At 36.4% G+C, this 18,958-nt stretch overlaps 1 protein-coding gene across 2 annotated transcripts in view; it reads left to right on the top strand.

The window, feature by feature from the left end:
• The first annotated feature begins 3,726 nt into the window (after positions 1–3,726).
• The window catches only part of CABCOCO1 (ciliary associated calcium binding coiled-coil 1), a 125,583-nt gene continuing 110,351 nt past the window's right edge, over positions 3,727–18,958 (top strand). The window contains exons 1-2 of one of the 2 annotated variants that reach the window (XM_068547482.1): positions 3,727–3,996; positions 13,898–14,001. In XM_068547482.1, the coding sequence (XP_068403583.1) occupies positions 3,916–3,996; positions 13,898–14,001 (185 nt within the window). In that variant the 5' untranslated portion in view covers positions 3,727–3,915. The remainder of the gene's footprint in view (positions 3,997–13,897; positions 14,002–18,958) is intronic. The other variant, XM_068547481.1, reaches the window with a different exon arrangement.

Here is an 18,958-nt window from a genome sequence, read left to right as displayed (position 1 = left end):
ACAGGAAACAGACGGCACAAAGGTGGGAACTGAGGGAGTTTTGGTAAAGGAGCTACGTATAAACACGTGGGCAGACATCAGGGAAACCAACAAGGGATGGGGAAGCAGCCTGGGGCTCAGCAGCAGGAGGCAGCCATTACTACCCCTAGGCCTGAAGAGGAGATGGAGGGGCTGAGGGACAGCAGCAGCCATCAAGTCCTTTGGTGTAGGAACCCGGCCACTCCCAACTTGTAATCCTGCAGGAAGGAAACAGGGAGAATAAATGACCCTGACCTCACTTTCCTACCATGAATCTGATGGTGTTCCCACTGGCCAAACCCAATCACAAGTCTGAGGGTGAGGAACGTGGCAAATCCAGCTGATGGGTCAGCCTTCCAGGGTACAAGGTCAAGTGGAGAAGGCAGGAAGTGGACATTAGGGACAAACAGAGAATGTCCACACACCAAGGAAGACAGGACCCAGGGGCAGCCCTTGAGAGGTGAGCTTTAGGAGAGCAAAGGAGGTAAGAGACCAATTGTAGGGCGTGGAGTGTTTAATGAGAGGTGATGAGTAAGAGACCCCTTCTTTTTTTTTTTAAAGATTATCAGGAAGAAAAGGAACACATTACAAAACTGTCTTAAAGAGGTCTCTGGGTTAGGAAAAGAGAGTATTTTCTGATTTGGGAAAAAGACGAATTTTCATCTGAAGGGCCTAAGGATCCACTGTAAAGGGAATAACTGGAGAAAGAAAGAATAACAGATATGCCCACCATGGGAGAGTATAGAGTTTTGAAGACAGGACACAGTATTACATGAACAAGGTCAAAATCATACCAACTGTTAATTGAAAATCATTACACTCCCCTCCCCCCCACCAATAATAGTCAGTCATAGAATGCATTCTACTGCAGTAGGTTTACTATGCCATCTCCTAAAAGTGCTTTATTAAGGTGAGACTTCAAAATGTTCTCAAATATGACTTGAACAGATTAAGGCACTTGATTGAAATGAGAAGACCAGATTTGAGAATTATGTAAAGGTTAAGAAAATGAAATATATTTCAAAATTGATTAGCAATTGGAATACTTTCTTGGCTAAAAATTAAATATGTAACAAAGAGTGAAGGTGATTATTCACAAATTAAAATGCTTTTTATAGTTTTTCTTTCTACATCTAACAAATGTATCTGAAGGCTTGAATACAGAGTGTTATCTAAATTCCACCTCCACAATTTTGTGGTCTCTCAGTACTATTTCAAATTGGAATTGTTCCAGCCTGATCCTCTTAGACTATCACGGGTGTCACCTAATAGATTGAAGACCTCAGGAAACACAGTGTTAGAACTACTACTATGTCATTAATCTCATTAGTGACATTATTTCATTTATTGTTAAAGAACTTCACTTATACTTAAAATGAGCCAGTAACACATAAATCATGAGGAGTGGAGTAGAAACGTTTCCCTACCCTAAGAAGACAGCTGAAATCTCACCATCGGTTTTCATTGTCTTATGTTGCCACACCAGACCATCAATACCCATTATAAAATTATCTAGCCCTTTCCTAAATGTTTCTCTGGTATGGTTTACTTTAAACATCCAATACGTCAATTGGTAAAGTTATGAAAATATCCCTCTTCAAGAAAATCTGATTCCATTTGTAAAATCTGCTACTCATAGGTTTATAGGTGTGTAGATTGGAGTACTTTCATTAGAACAAGGGCCAATCCAAATGAGCAAATAATAGTATCAAGCTACCCCATATTTCACTGTGATGTGCTAAAAGTCAGAGGTCTTTTAAAGAAAATAATTGTAAACTACCAGTCCCATATGTTTCCTTTTCTCTGCTAGCCCTAAAACAATAAACTAAGATAATGAATGGAATTTCAGGCTTCGGTGAGAAGCCTTTATCTTCAAAAGAGACTTGAGAAGGAAGACTTAACTGACCTTTCCATGTAAGAAAGCATATCACCTAGTGAGATGTGTCTTTCTTGTTGGCACCTCGGTACAAAAGAAGTGAGAAGCTAAAATCAGCTTCAACTTGTGCAAATTAGAAGTAACCTTCAGGCTAATGGGTTTTCAACACCACTCCTTACTGGGCAAAAAAATTGTGCCCCGTAAAATTAAATCACCTCCTCAAAACTGACTTCTCCAATAAATTATGATATTAAATACAGTAAAATTGAAATTCCTACAAAACAATTCCCCCCTCCCTGGGGTAAGCCTCCTGTCACTGTTAGAATTGATTCCATCTTTAATGGAGTCCTCCATCTAGCTCTGGGGTCCAAAACCAAAAAGGGGTGAAGAAAACAAAAAAACTGTCAAAGAAATGGCAGAACAATTAAAAGCCAGGAAAATAAATCAGACATTTGAGAAAACTAGAACTACAGTTTAGAGAAATAAACGCTTTAACAATGTACCAAAGGCTAAATTTAAAGAATGTGAAGGGTTCTTACTTAGCAGAAGATGACCCGTTGTTTTCCATTTCTTTGAAGTAGTGATCAGAATGAAATAATCAAATAATTAAGCATTGTAATGAGTTTGTAAGGTGGTAGCACTTAAGTATTAACTCTGGCCATCACTAAAAATTGACTATACTTTCACTAACTGAGGAAGTCTAACATAGTCCTTTTTAAACAGTGTTAGAAATCATAAACTCATTGTTGAGTGAATATTTTGTACTAAGAGCTAAACCAGTTTCTTTAGGCATGAAAATATCAAGGAAAGGAGGACTCCACAGTCCACTTAAAAGACTAATCAAACATATACAAAAGTAGAGACAATTCATAAACACCAGTTAGTACAAATTGTGTGCAAAATCTTAACAGTAAGACAAGGAAAGGCACAATTATCATGAGGTTATATAAAGCTAAAGTGTTCAATTTGGTTTGAAAGGCAGTGGGCAAATGTAAGAAGAAGTCTATGATGGAAATATTATTTTGGCAGGTGTTGTACAGGATGGACTAAAGTCAAGAGAAACATACAAACTAATACTAATCCTAATAACATCTGACTATAAGTACCAGATACTATTCTAAACATTCCCATATATTAACATGTTAAATCCTCACAGTAATGCAATGAGGCCGACACTGTCATTATCTCATTTTACAGATGGCGAAAGTGAAGCATTTAAATAATGTCTGATTTTTTGCAGTAAGCTTCCTGCATAGCAACTCCCACGCAGGTTAATATAAGCAAAGCACATTTCATTATCAAAGCAGGTACTATCATCCAGAGAAGACTACTGATACTATTACTAAATGTATTGTTTTTCAATGTTTTTATTACGGAAAAATTCAAATATATATAAAGTAGAAATAATAGTATAATGACCACACCCCCTCCATTTACCCAATCTTGATTCTTCCACTGTACCTCCACTCATTATCTATCTACCCCTCATGATTTTGCAGTAAATCGCTGGCATTTTATCATTTCATCATCACTAAATCCTTCAGCATGTTGTCTCTAGAAGATAAAGACTGTTTTTCCTTGTAAACATGACAATAACCTCCTAACACTTTAAAATGACAATTCCTTAATATCAAATATCAATCAAGGGTCAATTCCAATAATATATCTCACTTTAATACTTATTGAGAACTTGCTATGTGTTCGCAGTGGTCACTTCCACGTACACTAGTTCGTTTAAATTGCTTTTTTTTTTTTTCTTTTTTTTCACTTACTAAAAGGAACGAGTCTGTCTCTACTCGGTGATTCAAGGCACCGCCGCGGGCCTTCCCGGCAGAGCGCCCCGCAGCGGCCGGGCCCGGGTCTCCCCGCTCCCACCGCCACCGGGTCCCAACCCTTTCCCAGCTGGGGACGCGGCTCCGGACCGGAAGCCGCTGTGCGTGGTGCTCACTTCCCCAGCCCAGCGACCCCGGCCCCGCCCCGGTTGCCCCGGCGACGAGGGGCCGCCGTGCGGCGGCTGGATCATGGCGGCGTCTGTGGGGACGACTCCCGGGGGGACGACCCCCGCGGGGATGACTCCGGCGGGAACCACGCCCGAGTCGGAGGTACGCCGTCCCTGCCCGGTACCCGCGACCCCCGAGCGCCCGCCCCCTGCCCGCGGCCGAGGCTGGTCCCGGGGAGGCGCCACCCGCCAGGGGTTGGGTGCGCGGACCCGAGTGGCGGAGGGTTTGGGAGCGGGTCCCGGGCGGCGCGGGCTCCGAGGGAGTGAGAGGGGTTCCCGGAGCCACCGCCCCGCGCTCCCCGAGCCCTGCCGCTCGACGCGCCTCGTGCTCTCGAGTGTAAACTAGAAATCCTTCCGTTGGACGGTTCCTTCGTTGCCCCGAAGGCCTCACAAGGACGCGCTTTTTCCCGGATTCTCAGCACTTGAAAGGGAATAATGGCAATTTTAAATGGGCCCGACTCTTTTGGAAATTACTACTAATTCACTTCAGATAATCGCAGTTCCCGTTGCTCAAAAGCTGTCGTGGAATAATTACTTTTCATTGGTAGTGGATAGATTAATATTTGAAGGCCAGTGTTTCCCTTATTATTTTGGTATTTCTCTAAATAATAAATACATAATAGGAGATGGGACAAAGGAGGAACGCCTGGAAAATCGACCTTCCGGTTATGGCTTAGTTGCTCATCAGCCCATTGTTTTTAGGAAAACTATTTAACGTCCTTGAGCCTCCAGTGGTTTCCTGTGTAAAATAAAGATTTTTCCTCAGGCCCCTCCGAACACCAGTTCTTAGTAATAAATGGGTTCTAGGTAACTTGAGTTACTCATAAGCTTTGTATCCTGAGATTTTAATTAAGAATATATGCCAGATATTACTAAAAAATGTTTAAAGCTTCACATACTTGAGTCAATCATGTTGTCCTAAGAAGTTTTTTCTTCTGTTTTTTTAAGACTCTGAAGGTGAATAATTAACATTGCTAGACTCAACTTCCTTTTTTGTGTAAATAACATTTTTTTTTTTTTGTACAGAAGATACGTATTAGCTGCAGTTTTATAAATGAGGAAACGCAGAGCCAGTGAATTCAGTGCATTGCCCAGAGATACGCAAGTCATTCCCAAGCCATTCTTCCCAAAACTGTGTGCAGACCACTAAAGCATGCGGATTCTCCTATGAGCCTTTTGAAATTAGCATACATTAAAAATACATTTTAATGTGATAAACTGGTTACTAACCCCATTACTCCCTTGTGATCGCTAATGTAAGTAATATAGTTTCAAAAGTGGCATAGGAAATTTCCCAATTAAATCGTGTTATTTAAGTATGTACAAAAACTTACTTATGAGAATGTACAGTTGTCAGTGTACACCTACGTATATAGTTTTCCATGTAGATAATGTCCTTTGTAAGAAGGACTGATAATTTGGGGTTAATGAGCCTGCACTTCGAGAAAAAATACCCCATAATTTTTTTTTTTTTAAAGATGCAAAGAAGTGCCATGTTCCAGGAAAAAAATAATCACTTTTTATAATGGGCGAGTCAAATGAATACATATAGACGTTAGGTGATTATCTGCCATCTTAGCCCTGTCAGTGGGCACTTTTGTAAACTTCTTGGAGAAGCAGGTATTCCCCATGACAATCAATAGTCTTTTAGTTAGTAACAAACCGAACAAATCAAGTTGGAATTTGGACTCGCTTAACTGTGCTCATTTACTAAGATTAACACACTGCATGGTCAGAACTCCATTTTCCATTCTAATGAAAGCAGAGTTCCTATAATTCATGGAGTAGACAGTTGATCCTTAGTGTTAAGTCATTCATTAGAATAAGTCCTGCCTGCCACCCATTTGTGCCCACTGTGGGTTTCAGGGGTTAGATAGAAAAGATGGCAAAAATCTCTCTCGGTGTGTCTGTTCCCAAGGCTACATCTTTTCAGTTAGGTATTGAAAGGTTCTTCTCAGGTCAGATTCTTTCCTGAGTTGATCCCCCAAGACCTAGTCCCTTATAATATTATTTCTTAATAATTCTGTATCCAAATTGACTTAGCCAGTGCACCATCCAGTCATCTGAGCCAAGCAGTAGTGAAATATTTCTTTTCTTGCCAAGTCTATTGGAAATAAAGCATAAGCTTCCAATAGTCTGAGGTTTCCCATTTGTTGTTTGTTCTCAGTACCTAAAATAAAAACAACAAATTATCCCAGTCGTATAGTAGGCACTCAATAAAAATATAGCTTAACTGATTGAAATTATAGAGGGTCTGACATATGCCAGAAATGTAGTTATCATAGCTCAAAATCTGCTCTATAAGATACCTTGAACAAGCAGACATGAGATGCAGGTCCAGGAAAATATTTCTTACGTAATATTGCTTAAACTTTTTTTTGCCAACTTTCTGAATTCAACAATCCAGTTTCTTTAGTAACATGGGAGTAAATGCCTCCTTCTAAAAGATAAGACTAAACATTTGGGAGATATCTATTTAAATGTACAAGACCAGAGAAATGACAACAGTCTGAAAATAAGTATTTCCTACGTATAGATCTGTAACTGAAAGGAGTTTATAAATACTCCTAAGTTAATTTATAAGTGAGTTTGTGAATGAATACTGAGAATTCAATCATCGGTCTCTTATCAATAGTTTGTTCATAAGCTGACTTTCTTAGTATTTTCAAAAATACTATTTGGGACATGTAATCATTTAAGTATTATATGTAAAAGGACTATACTTCAACTCATATCAAAGACCTAAAAGAAAATGTAAATGATTATTTCCCAATTGCTTCTTTTGAATAATTTCCCTTAGTGTTAACAAATCCCCTAACAGATGACATTTATTCAATGCCTTTGGGACTTTCTCAGGACAAGGGGACACTTACATAGTCCTGAGTGGAAAGATGATGTCACTTGTGGTAAAAGCCTCAGTGTGTTTGGGGGAGGCCATAGACAATTCTCTCGGCATTAGGCGGTCCCTACGGACCTTGAAAATAGCCCCCGCCCCGTCATTGGCAGGTTAGAGAGAAACACTTGGGGCTCAACTTGGGCACCAAGATGACCAGGTTCCTGCAGTTGCAATGTCATTCATGAGGTATTTATTGAAGCCATTTACAGCACATGGTGTAGATCAACCTGTGCAGGGCTATGAGATGGGGAGGATGCCAAAAAGTTGCTCAAAATATTGTTGAAAAAACAGTGCTAATATTCCTTAAATGTGAATATACAGTAGCATTATTTATCAGTCACTTAGAACCTCTGGAAATATTGGCCTTGGGCGCGGAGGTATTGACAAACATTTGGGCTTGTCTTTCATCTTACTATTAGTCTTTGGGTTTCCTATCTTATTCTTATTCCCTGCTGCTTCTCCCCACTCCATCCTCCCTTTCAGGTTGCACAAATCATCTTCAATTTTTTTCTAATATTTAAAGTTTTATTTTACTAAAGTTAGGTCTTTAACACAGCTAACATTTTTGATGAATGTACTGTATATTTGAAATGAGGATCTAATTTTGTTTTCTTCTAGACATGAACCATCAATTATGCCAGTTTCATTTACTATAAATAAGCCATACTCTCTTCCCATGGAGAATGGACTGACTGCCGCTATCACATTACATATGTACATGAATGGGCATGAGAATGGCTGAAGAGTCAGTGGAATAGAATAGAGAATCCAACATTTATATATGTATATGTATAAATTTATATATGTATGTATATTTTTGAATTTCCATTCTCTATTTTTTTACACTGACTAGTTTGTCCATTCTTGTGTTACTGCCAAACTGTTTTATATTTAACTTTAATGTCTAATTTGGAAAGGTCCCTCTCACTATTTTTCTTTTTCAAAATGTATGTATTCTTCCATAAGAACTTGAAAAAATGATTTCGATAGTTACAAAATGATACAGAATGATACAGTTGCGATTTGAGATTGTCATTGCATTATACTTGTAATATGGGAAGGATTTAATTTTTTTTAATTTTATTTATTTTATTTTTGGCTGCATTGGGTCTTCGTTGTGGTTCGCGGGCTTCTCATTGCGGTCGCTTCTCTTGTTGCGGAGCATGGGCTCTAGGCTCAGGGGCTTCAGTAGTTGTGGCTCGTGGGCTCTAGAGCACAGGCTCAGTAGTTGTGGCACACGGGCTTAGTTGCTCCGTGGCATGTGGGATCTTCCCGGACCAGGGCTCGAACCCATGTCCCTTGCATTGGCAGGTGGATTCCTAACCACTGTGCCACCAGGGAAGCATAATTTTTTTTAATTTGAAGGTTTCCAATAAATCTCTTTTATCAAATCTTGTTATTAAACTTTGATAAAGTTTATAATTTCTTTAGGTACTATACCTTTCTTATTATATTTTTAATCAAGTTTAATCAATTTTAATGCCATTTCCATTTATAATTTCTAATACAGAGGAAAGCAGTTAGCCTTTGTATGTTTATGTTATATGTAACCATCTTACAAGTTTCTTATTAGCTCAAACCATGTTAGTACAATGTCATGTTTCTTAGGTGCACAACCATGTAATCTTCAAATAAGATTTTTTAATTTCCTCATTTCTAATATTTAAGCCACATATTTCATTTTCTTATTATATTATTAAACCCTCTATAGTGAGTTTAATTACAATAATGTTACTAGCCAGAATCCCTTTTTAGTTCCTGGTTTTCATAAGAATACATCAGTGTTTCTTCATTCAATATAATGTTTTGGCATATAATCTTTTTTATGTTTAGCTATTCTTTTTTTTTTAATATTCTTTTTATTTTTTGGCTGCGTCGGGTCTTAGTTGTGGGCGCAGGATCTTTTGTTGTGGCATGCGGGCTTCTCTCTAGCTGTGGCATGCGGGCTTAGTTGCCCCGTGGCATGTGGGATCTTAGTTCCCCAACTAGAGGTTGAACCAGCATCCCCTGCATTGTAAAGAGTATTCTTAACCACTGGACCACCAGGGAAGTCCCTAGCTTTTCTTTTTTTAATTCATATTTTACTGAGAGTTTTGCTGCTGAATTCTTACAAATGCCTGTTTATTATTTATTTTTATAATCATATTATTTTATCATTTAATTTGACTTAAGTATATGAGATTTGTTAATGATACTCTGTCCTTGCATTTCTGAAATTAACCTTATTTGGTCATAATGATAGCTTATTATTCTTTTAGTACAATGCTGGATTCAGTGTTCTAAGATATTATTTTAACTAGAATTTTTGCATCTGAATTCATTAATGATTTTGACTTATAATTTCCTTTCTGTGCTAATTCAGGTTTTTGTGTATAGACTGTGCTGGCTTCTAAAAAATGAATTATCTACAGTCTATAATTATTAGACTAACAGAATTTATGTGTTCTTGATTGTTCAGTAGAACTTCAAGTGTAAACTATCTGGACATGGTGACCTTTTAAAAAGTAGACTTCCAGTTTAGTTCATGTTTGGTCAGGTCCATTTCTTCCCTTACCCTTGGTCAAATTTGATAACATATATATTCCTAGGAAATCACCCATTTCCTTGTAATTTTCAAATGTATTTCCATTTAATGTGGCATGTATTTATTTTTTCTTTAATCGCATTTGCCCAAGATTTGCCTATTTTATTCATTATTTTAAAGAACTAGCTCTTGCTTTTATTTATCTTTCTTTCATCTACTTTTTTTCTTAAATTGGCTCCTTATGGTGTCCAGGACTATAGTGAGGTGAGTGAGGGGTACCAAAAAATTCAGTAGTCAAGAGAAACTATATTTTAATGCAATATTTTAAAAACTAAAATTAATGCAAAAAATCCATAATGGATCTAAATTCTAAATAAAAACAGCATCACTATTACTGATTTTTCCTTTTTGCCTCAGGCTCCAACATGGCTCAACGCAGCGCTGCTTCTTAGTTCATTTATTTTCAGGCTTGAAGAAAGCCTTTCAAAGTGTGGAAGTTGTAGACCACTCTCTGTTCTCTAAGACTGTGAAACACCTCTTAGACATCTTTGGTGAACTGTGCTATCTTTCTTTAGTGAACATTTATTAAGAGTCTTGTAAGACATACCACTGATGGATACAACGATGCCCCCAAAAGCTTAAATTCTAGAAGAAAGACATGTGTACAAATGTGGAAAGTTTAGGTGACATTAGAGAAAAAAATTCAGAGAAAAAGTTATCTGACAATATCAGGCTTACAATTTTAATGCTTCTGGAATAACAGCTAAAATCCAGCAGGTGGTGGAATAAAATGAGTCCCAGTGCAGTTTAGCTTACGGATTTTCCTAGTCAGAGGTGTAATTTTACAGAGAAAGTGATCATTACATATTTACATTTTTATTAACCTATTCATGAATTTTCATTGTATCTTTAATTTTTACAAATCAGAACGTATGCATCAAAAGATTAAAGATTTTTAACCACCTTATATCCTTTCTAGGTACATGGCAGTATATAAACAAACAAAAGAAAACCTCTCGTTTAAAATAGGTCCAGGAATTCAATTTAAGACAAAAGAAAACAAAAAACCAGAGGCAAACCCTCCTACAAGATGATTATCTTAAGCCATCAAGTTTTAATAAAAAACGAGGCACTAATATTAGGCACCTTAGCTAGAATTATTATTGTACAAAAGATTAAGATTATTGTATTCTCTTGCAGTGCTTGTGTGACCTATTTTCTCCTGTTCAGAAAAATTTCAAATCTAATACAATTGATCTGAATGTCTATATAATGTACCTTTCATATATATCTTTATTCATTATGAATAATGATAGCAATCTTGTATGTAGTAAAACATATCAGAATGATTTTTTAACATGAATCCAAATTTAGGTTCAAATGCCTTGCTATAAGTCACAGAATTCATCAATATTCAAACCATCATGAGATCTCCAAATCCAGGCCCTGCTTTTTATCATGCTCCGTCATCTAACAGTGTCATCACAGGATGGAGATGAATTCAGACAGTTGATTAACAACCTATGTTGACCTAACTAGGACCTGCAGAATTCTAAAAAGCAGTAAAAGATTGAATGACTGTCCCTGAGGAATTTACAATCTAATGGGATTAACAGTAGTAATAATTATACTTTACTGCTAATAATAAAAAAAAATACATGTAACTAACAAATATTTAAACAAATATATAGCCATACATTATGGACTAAAATACTATTCTGTCTAAAAACTGAGTGCATTTAATTCGATTTACAAGTGTCTGAGTGCCTACTAGGTGCAAGGTATTATATTAGATACTAAAATATTTTTTCTTACTAAATTTATAATCTAATAGTATGACCTACTTTAGGTTAATTTGCTAACTCTAAGATTATGGAAAGATAGCTAATAAAATAGCATATTTTATTTCTAAGTTGGATTTTTAAAAATAAAAATATAATAACCTAATATTAAATTACAAACGTTAAACTGAAATAAGGCAAGTTCTTGAAATAAGGCAAGTTTAGGATGTGATCTTGTTAACTATAGCAAAACATTTCCTACTCTTACTTATTGGAGCTTATTCACATGGAAAGCTAAATAATTGTTGAATTAAAAACATTTGCCCCATCTCTCCCCCAAATCTCACAATCCTTTTTAAAATTTATTTATTTTTTTTAAATTTCGTTGAAGTATAGTTGATTTACAATGTTGTGTTAATTTCTTTTGTACAGCAAAGAGACTCAGTTATACACACATATATTCTTTTTCATATTCTTTTCCATTATGGTTTGTCACAAGATATTGAATATAGTTCCCTGTGCTGTACAATAGGACCTTGCTGTTTATCCATCCTGTGTATAATAGTTTGCCTCTAGTAATCCCAAACTCCCAGTTCTTTTCTCACTACCCCTCTTCCCCCTTGGCAACCACAAGTCTGTTCTCTATATCTGTGAGTCTCTTTTTGTTTCATAGATATGTTGATTTGTGTCATATTTTAGATTCCACATATAAGTGTAATCATATGGTATTTGTCTTTCTCTTTCTGACTTCACTTAATATGATAATCTTTAGGTCTATCCATGTTGCTACAAATGATATTATTTCATTCTTTTTTATGGCTGAGTAATAGTCCATCACACACACACACACACACACACACACACACCACATCTTCTTTATCCATTCATCTGTCAATGGACATTAGATTGTTTCCATGTCTTGGCTATTGTGAATAGTGCTGCTGTGAACATAGGGGTGCATGTATCTTTTTGAATTATATTTTTTTCTGAGTATATGCCCAGGAGTGGGGTTGCTGGGTCATATGGCAACTCTGTTTTTAGTTTTTTGAGGATGCTTCATACTGTTTTCCATAGTGGCTGCACCAATTTACATTCCCACCAACAGTGGAGGAGGGTTCCCTTTTCTCCACACCCTCTCCAGCATTTGTTATTTGTAGACTTTTTAATGATGGCCATTCTGGCTGGCGTAAATCTCACAATCCTTTATTTTCATGGAGCTACTGGTGTCTTATCTCTTTTTCAGTCTTCTTTTCCATCCCCCATTTACAGCTCTTCTCTTCATGCTCTGGCTTTGGGCAGTTTCATCCATTCTCATACTTGTAGTGACTCCTAACCAACATCCGTAAACTTGACCTTTCTTGACTCTAGCATTTCTAATTAACCTCTAAACATTTCTTTCTTCTATGTATATTCCACCTAAAATTCAACCACTGAAACCAAATTCATCATCTTGCCTTCTTAACACTAGCATCATCTTCCAACACTCTTATTTCTGTTGGTGTAATAAGAGTGTCACAATCTGTCATATGCTTTTACAGATTGTACTCTGAACAAAAGGACTCAGCTGAGGGTTGAGCAGGAGCTGAAACTATACTCTGTTCACAAGTGGTGCACTTGGGTGCTGGGCTGCGTCAGCCTTAAGCCTTTTAGTACTTCCTCCACCCAGAGAGGATGCCATTGTCTAGTTCACACAAAGGTGGCATATGTGCTGTTGGAGGCCCTGAGTATCAACACCGTTTTCTTCTAGTCACCTATTTCAGAAACTCAGACTCTCCATTCATTCTTCCCTCTTTTAGTCCCCCAAATGTAATATGTTGTGTTTATCCCTTTCTGTTCTGCACACTGCTAGGAGCCCAGTGCAGCCCAATGCCTCATTCCTGAACTGTTCTAACAACCTTTTCATTTAACTCTTCCTTTTTGTCCTTCACCCTGCTACAGAGTACCCTTCATTAAAGCATAGTTTTGTCATTTCATTGCTCAAAAACTTCACAGTCCCTTATTGCCTGTAAAGAACAAACTCTTCAGCCTGTCATTCTTCAACCAGCCATGGTCTAAAATATGTATGGTGCCTTGTGCAGTATCTTGTGTATTGTAATCACTCAGTAAATCTTTATTAAATTATTTAAGATCTCCTGTGATATTTTTCCAATGCCCACCTTCCACTTAGGTCCAACTAGTCCCCTGTGTGTGCCCTAGGCACCACTGTGAACTACTTTATATTTATAGAACCGGTACCCAGCTGTCCTGTCTTTATCACCTTGGTGTTGCTGAGTCACTCACCTGGGGCATTATCCATGCTCAGTCTCACAAAGGCTATTTCTCTCTGTAGACTCTCCTTGTCCTGTTGCTGTCCTTTTCCCTTCCTTCCTTTAGACTGAATGACATCTTTATTATGGCTCACTTATCATTCTGTTTTCTTGTTTTAAAGTCACTTTTAGTTTGTTCCTTCCACAAGATGTTAAGCTTCTTGAGGGTAACAAGTCTTTCTTACTTGTTTTTGCCTCCTCTTGTGCCCCAAGTTCAATGAGGAATATATAGATATTCAAAAATGTTTGTTAATTGAAAACCATCACCCCACCCAGTTTTAAATATGCACAAAAGACAGGCTGACTAACCATTCAGCTTTTCAGAAGAGAGGTACCATTACTGAAAGACAGAAAGGAAAAGAGATTATCTAGGAGACTGTTGTTTTTAAATTTTTTCCTGATAGCAGTGAGACAAAAGTAAGAACAAATTTTGATATCATTGGGATTAATATGTGAAACGTGATTGAAATAACTTATTCCACATTTTTTTTTGGTAGAAAGATACTGAATTCCAGGAGCGTGAAAAGATTCTGTGTCCAGATTTTCTTTCAGTTGCCCAGATCACCGAAATGCTAGCAGAGGATGTAGATGGAGTTCAACAGTAAGTACTTCAATATTACAACCAAATACGGAACAGTTCTAGTTCTGCATCTATAAATGGTCATGATATGTTATTACACATTTTAAACCTTTTTCCAAAATATTTGTTATTATATTTTGCACAGATATATATATCCAGACTGTGGAACACAAAAATTCTCAAACAACTGACTTTTTCCACTGCTCAGCAGTCTTCTTTATGGGAGAAATGGATTTCAACCAACTTGCTAATCTTAATAGAGAATAGGGATTTATTGTTAAAAGCAGCCATTAGCATATGCCATCTTCTTTTCTCTTTCATTTGTAAAACTGTCAGTATGCACAAGAACCTTTAGGTCTTCTTTCTCATCATGACAAGAGTAAGATATATTTTCTGTAATATTAATAGTGAATACATTTTATAATTTTGGAAATCCTGAATATTAGCCATCCACCTGTGATTTTTATTGGATATGAAGCTATGCTAAGTATTCTAATCTCATACATTTTGCTTAAATATGTGAACATAACTGAATTTATAGGCATCAGTTCTAATATACGTACATCCTATTCTTAAGGCCATTGATTTCTACAGTAGATCATTTACTTAGAACTCTAATATATACTCAGATATATCCACCACACAAATTCTGAAAAGGTGTTTTTAGTAATCATTCATTTTAAAAATTATCTCACTCTAATAATGGAAGCCTGATCGGTTATAATGTGTGGAGTGTGGGGATGATGTGATGATGTTCTGGACTGTAATGTTCCAGGGTAAGATTTCTGTAGGCCAGTCATCTGGATGTAAGCAGGGCATTGTCGACCATAATGGGCACATGGAAAATGACTTTAGTCAGTGGTTATCATTTGCAAATCTTACAAATATTATGGAATAGAGGTGATTTACTGCTGAGAAGGAAATATGACAGATGTACTTGCTGGAAGAGAGATTTGAGAAGGGAAGGCATATTAAGAGCAGGCAAATGACACTGACAGGCCTTTTCCTGAAATGCTCTTCACCTCCACTGCCTTCAAATCCTGCTAGAAATCCTGGTGATCTGTGATTTGGTCATACTACTTACTATCTGCATTTTTAGAAGTATTAGTCAATTAAAAATTTCCAGGTTTAAGAATTTCATGGTGATGTTACCATATTTATAGAAATGAATGCTCATTGGGAATTCTTATTTTTTAGTGTCAGAATTGATTAGAAAAATGCATCTATTAATATCACTGATTAAGCTTCAAGTAACTATTATCTTCGATTTCTAGGTAACCCCAAATGTTGTTGGTCATTGAAATGCAAAAAATAGGTATTTAAAACTAGGCAGATAGTAGATTAATATGATGTAAATGACATATATTTAATATAGTTTATAATTTATTTGTATTAAATAGTAAATACAAGATGTTATATTAAATGCAGTTAATATTAAATAAAATTTATTGCAAACAAACGCTTTTTAGACTTGTGTATTTCTCGTCACATCTTAAGTTGTACTGTGTTTGACCATCTTTTGTGACAATCTTTTTCTCTTTTTCAATTACTGGCTCTCTTTTTTGTTAAATATCTAAATTCTAAAAGTATTTTTAATCTCTAAGAGGTGAGGTCTAGAAGAAAGTAGATGATACAGAGGGTGGTACAGAAGTTAGCTGTATAGAAACAACCAGGTTTAACAGCAGGTTGACCTAAAAGGTCATTCTTTTAGGATGTGCCTATGGCCATCTCATTAATAGAATTCACCTGAAGTAATCTCAAATTTTAGGGCATCGATTTTGGATAAATGACACCAGTGTTATGTCAGGAGCCATTTCTTTGAAAAGTAATTCTCTTGAGGTTTTTTACATGATTTTTTGTAACAGTAATCCTGAATTATTTGTAGTCAGTCATTCATTTTCCATTTAAAATAGCATTATTATAAATGGGGAGTATATACCTTTCAAAATGACAGAAATATAATTGAGGTATCCTGTCACCAAGTGGCAAAAGTATGCCAAAATCATACAGTCTACGAAGTTATAAACCTACTAAAATAAATTATGGGACATTAGCACATTTCCCTACCTTTAAAAATTTTGTTGCATAAAAGCAACCAACCAAATGAAACATTAAAGTATCATTAAAGTATATTTCTGGAATACACTTCAAGCAAAGTTAAATGTCTGGGTACATTTCTCATCATTTCCTAACTACTATCTATGATTCATGTTTTAATGTAACCCTGATTTTATTTACAGATCCACCCAAATCCCTTTTGAAAAAAGGATAGGGACTAAATTGAAAATAACTATTTAAACACAGAAGTAAGGTGGAGAGATCTTTTAATAACCTTTCTATAATTGGTTTCCATGAGCTGTTCAGCTCTTGCCTTAAGGCTTATTTCTGCATGTCATCATATTTAAAAAATAAAAGGCACTCCAATTTCAAGAGCAGGCAAGAATAATGTAATATTTTTACTGAAATTCTTGGTGAGACAAAGTAGGTAGTTACATCACCTATCACTATAGCAAAACTTCCTAAATCACTATTAAGCATCTTTCTCTTTCCTTACGTTCTCTCATGCTACATCTGTGGCCACCTCTCCCCTCTCCCCTGTTCCATCTCCCTTTATTCCCAGAGGAAAAGCTTACAAATTTACCAGTAAAATGCATGGAAACTTTGCATTCAAATCACAGCAGTATCTTGCTCCTAATGCCTCCCTGCATAGTTTCCTTTGGAATGAAATAACTGACTGAAGAATAGAAATGTTAAATATTTAGCCTGCAGTTCAAGTTGAAGGTTAAGATTCAAATGGTACTAGGGAAAGTGATGGAGGGGACATTAGGGAAAGAGAGCAAAGGTGGAGGAAACTTAAAGAGACTTCACCAAAATAATCTTAGGCAATTGTCTATTAATATATAGTTAAAACATTGAAAAAATAAAAATGTAAAGCAAAGAACACATGCCACTATTCAGGTCAGATATTTAATTAAAACAATAACATGCAGATGAAGAATACACTTAGAAGGAAGACTAACTTTTGGAAACAGAAGAAAATGTTAGGCAAAAGCTGATGATTAAAGAGGGCATTGATTTCGTAAAACGAGATAAAAGAAGAGATTATAAAATACGTAAATAAGAAGCTTTTAGCACTAAGGCAAGAAACTAAGGTAAAGAAGAAATCCAATATAGAACTTATCTTGCTGAAAATCAAGGCAGTAATGGAAAACAAATTTAAGAAAACATTCAAAATGCATATTAAAGCAAGTAGAAGATGCTAGAATATACATCTAACGTAGTGTATCAGAAAAAAAACTTGAAACTTCATAAAATAAAAGTTTGATAGAAGATAAAATAAGAAAAGTTGCTGTTCAAGACTATCAAACAAATATACTCTTATTGTAAATTGCCAAAAAAAAGCTTTGATTTAGGGCTTCTCTGGTGGCGCAGTGGTTGAGAGTCTGCCTGCCAATGCAGGGGACACGGGTTCGGGCCCTGGTCTGGGAGGATCCCACATGCCGCGGAGCAACTAGGCCCATGAGCCACAACTACTGAACCTGCACATCTGGAACTTGTGCTCCACAACAAGAGGGGCCGCGTCAGTGAGAGGCCTGCGCACTGCGATGAAGAGTGGCCCCCGCTCGCTGCAACTAGAGAAAGCCCTTGCACAGAAATGAAGACCCAACACAGTCAAAAATAAATAAATAAATAAAATTTAAAAAAAAAAAGCTTTGATTTAAATATTTTAATAGAATAAAACTTCATGTATTACCTCATCTCTGGGATAAAGAAAGTCACCTAGAGAGGAAAATTAACAGGCAGGCCTCAGACTTTTCCTTAGCAACATTAGGTAGCAGAAATCAGTAGAGTGAAAAGTAGGTAAATTTAGGGAGTCAAAAGAATATAATTCAGAATAAAATACTAATGGGGTTGTTTTAGTTAATCCATGTATTGGGTGAGGTAGTATTTTATTTTCTATGTGGATAGTCAATGCTGCCAGCATCATTTTTGAAGAATTCATACTTCCCTCACTGATTTGAAATACTACCTCTGTCATATACCAATTCCCATATATATTGGGTCTGTTTCTGGGCTTTCTATCTGTTCCATTGGCCTATTTGTTGATTCCATTAAAATACCACAAGTTTTTATTACTATAGACATTTTCTTACTGACTTTTACTTAAGACTAAATGGTATTATACATTAAACATGGAAAATAAATCTTGCTGACTGATATCCAGTGCAAATGGAAGATGCCTGGCTAGTGAGGTAACCTTCTTCCCCAGATTGCCTCCCCATTCATTTCTGCATCTACCATTTGATTTGTGTGCTTGACAAAATGTATCAGTTGGGATACTTTTAATTGCATGTAACATAAAAAACTGATCATATTGACCTAAAAATAAAGTATACACACATTTACACACACACACACACATACACGCGCGTATGTAAAATATCACATTCAGAGATAGATTGACTCCAGGGTTGGTTGACTCAAGTCCTCAATAGTATCAAGAAGTAAGGCTTAGTCTTAGGACTAATTTTTCTTATGGTTATAAAATAACTGCCAGCAGCAGCCAAAGCTACTTACTTACTCTTCTGATTTTTGTTCCACAGAAGAAAATGAACCTTACCATTAGTTATGAATTAACTAGAACAATTTAGGAGAGTGCTCACTGTAGATCAATAATTATTATAGAGAATGCCATATACTGAAAGGCATTATATGGCATTATGAGAAGGGAGATGAGAACCACGACTGGCTGAAAAGACTCAGATCTCTTTTGGGGTGTTGGGGTCTACGCAGATACTACTGTAAATGAAATGTGTGTTAGAGAGTGAGTTAAATGCAACATCAGCTTTATTTGTTCCCAGACTTGTTTAATCTTGCTGTATTCATTATTCTGATTGTGTGATTTATTTCAGTATTGTAAATAATAAGGACTCTTTTTTTGTAAATGGCAGTATAAAGTTGTCACACACACACACAC

This window comes from Eschrichtius robustus, chromosome 7 (genome assembly GCF_028021215.1).
Source record: "Eschrichtius robustus isolate mEscRob2 chromosome 7, mEscRob2.pri, whole genome shotgun sequence".
NCBI classification, from domain to species: Eukaryota; Metazoa; Chordata; class Mammalia; order Artiodactyla; family Eschrichtiidae; genus Eschrichtius; species Eschrichtius robustus.
This window is presented reverse-complemented; position numbering and strand designations above follow the sequence as displayed.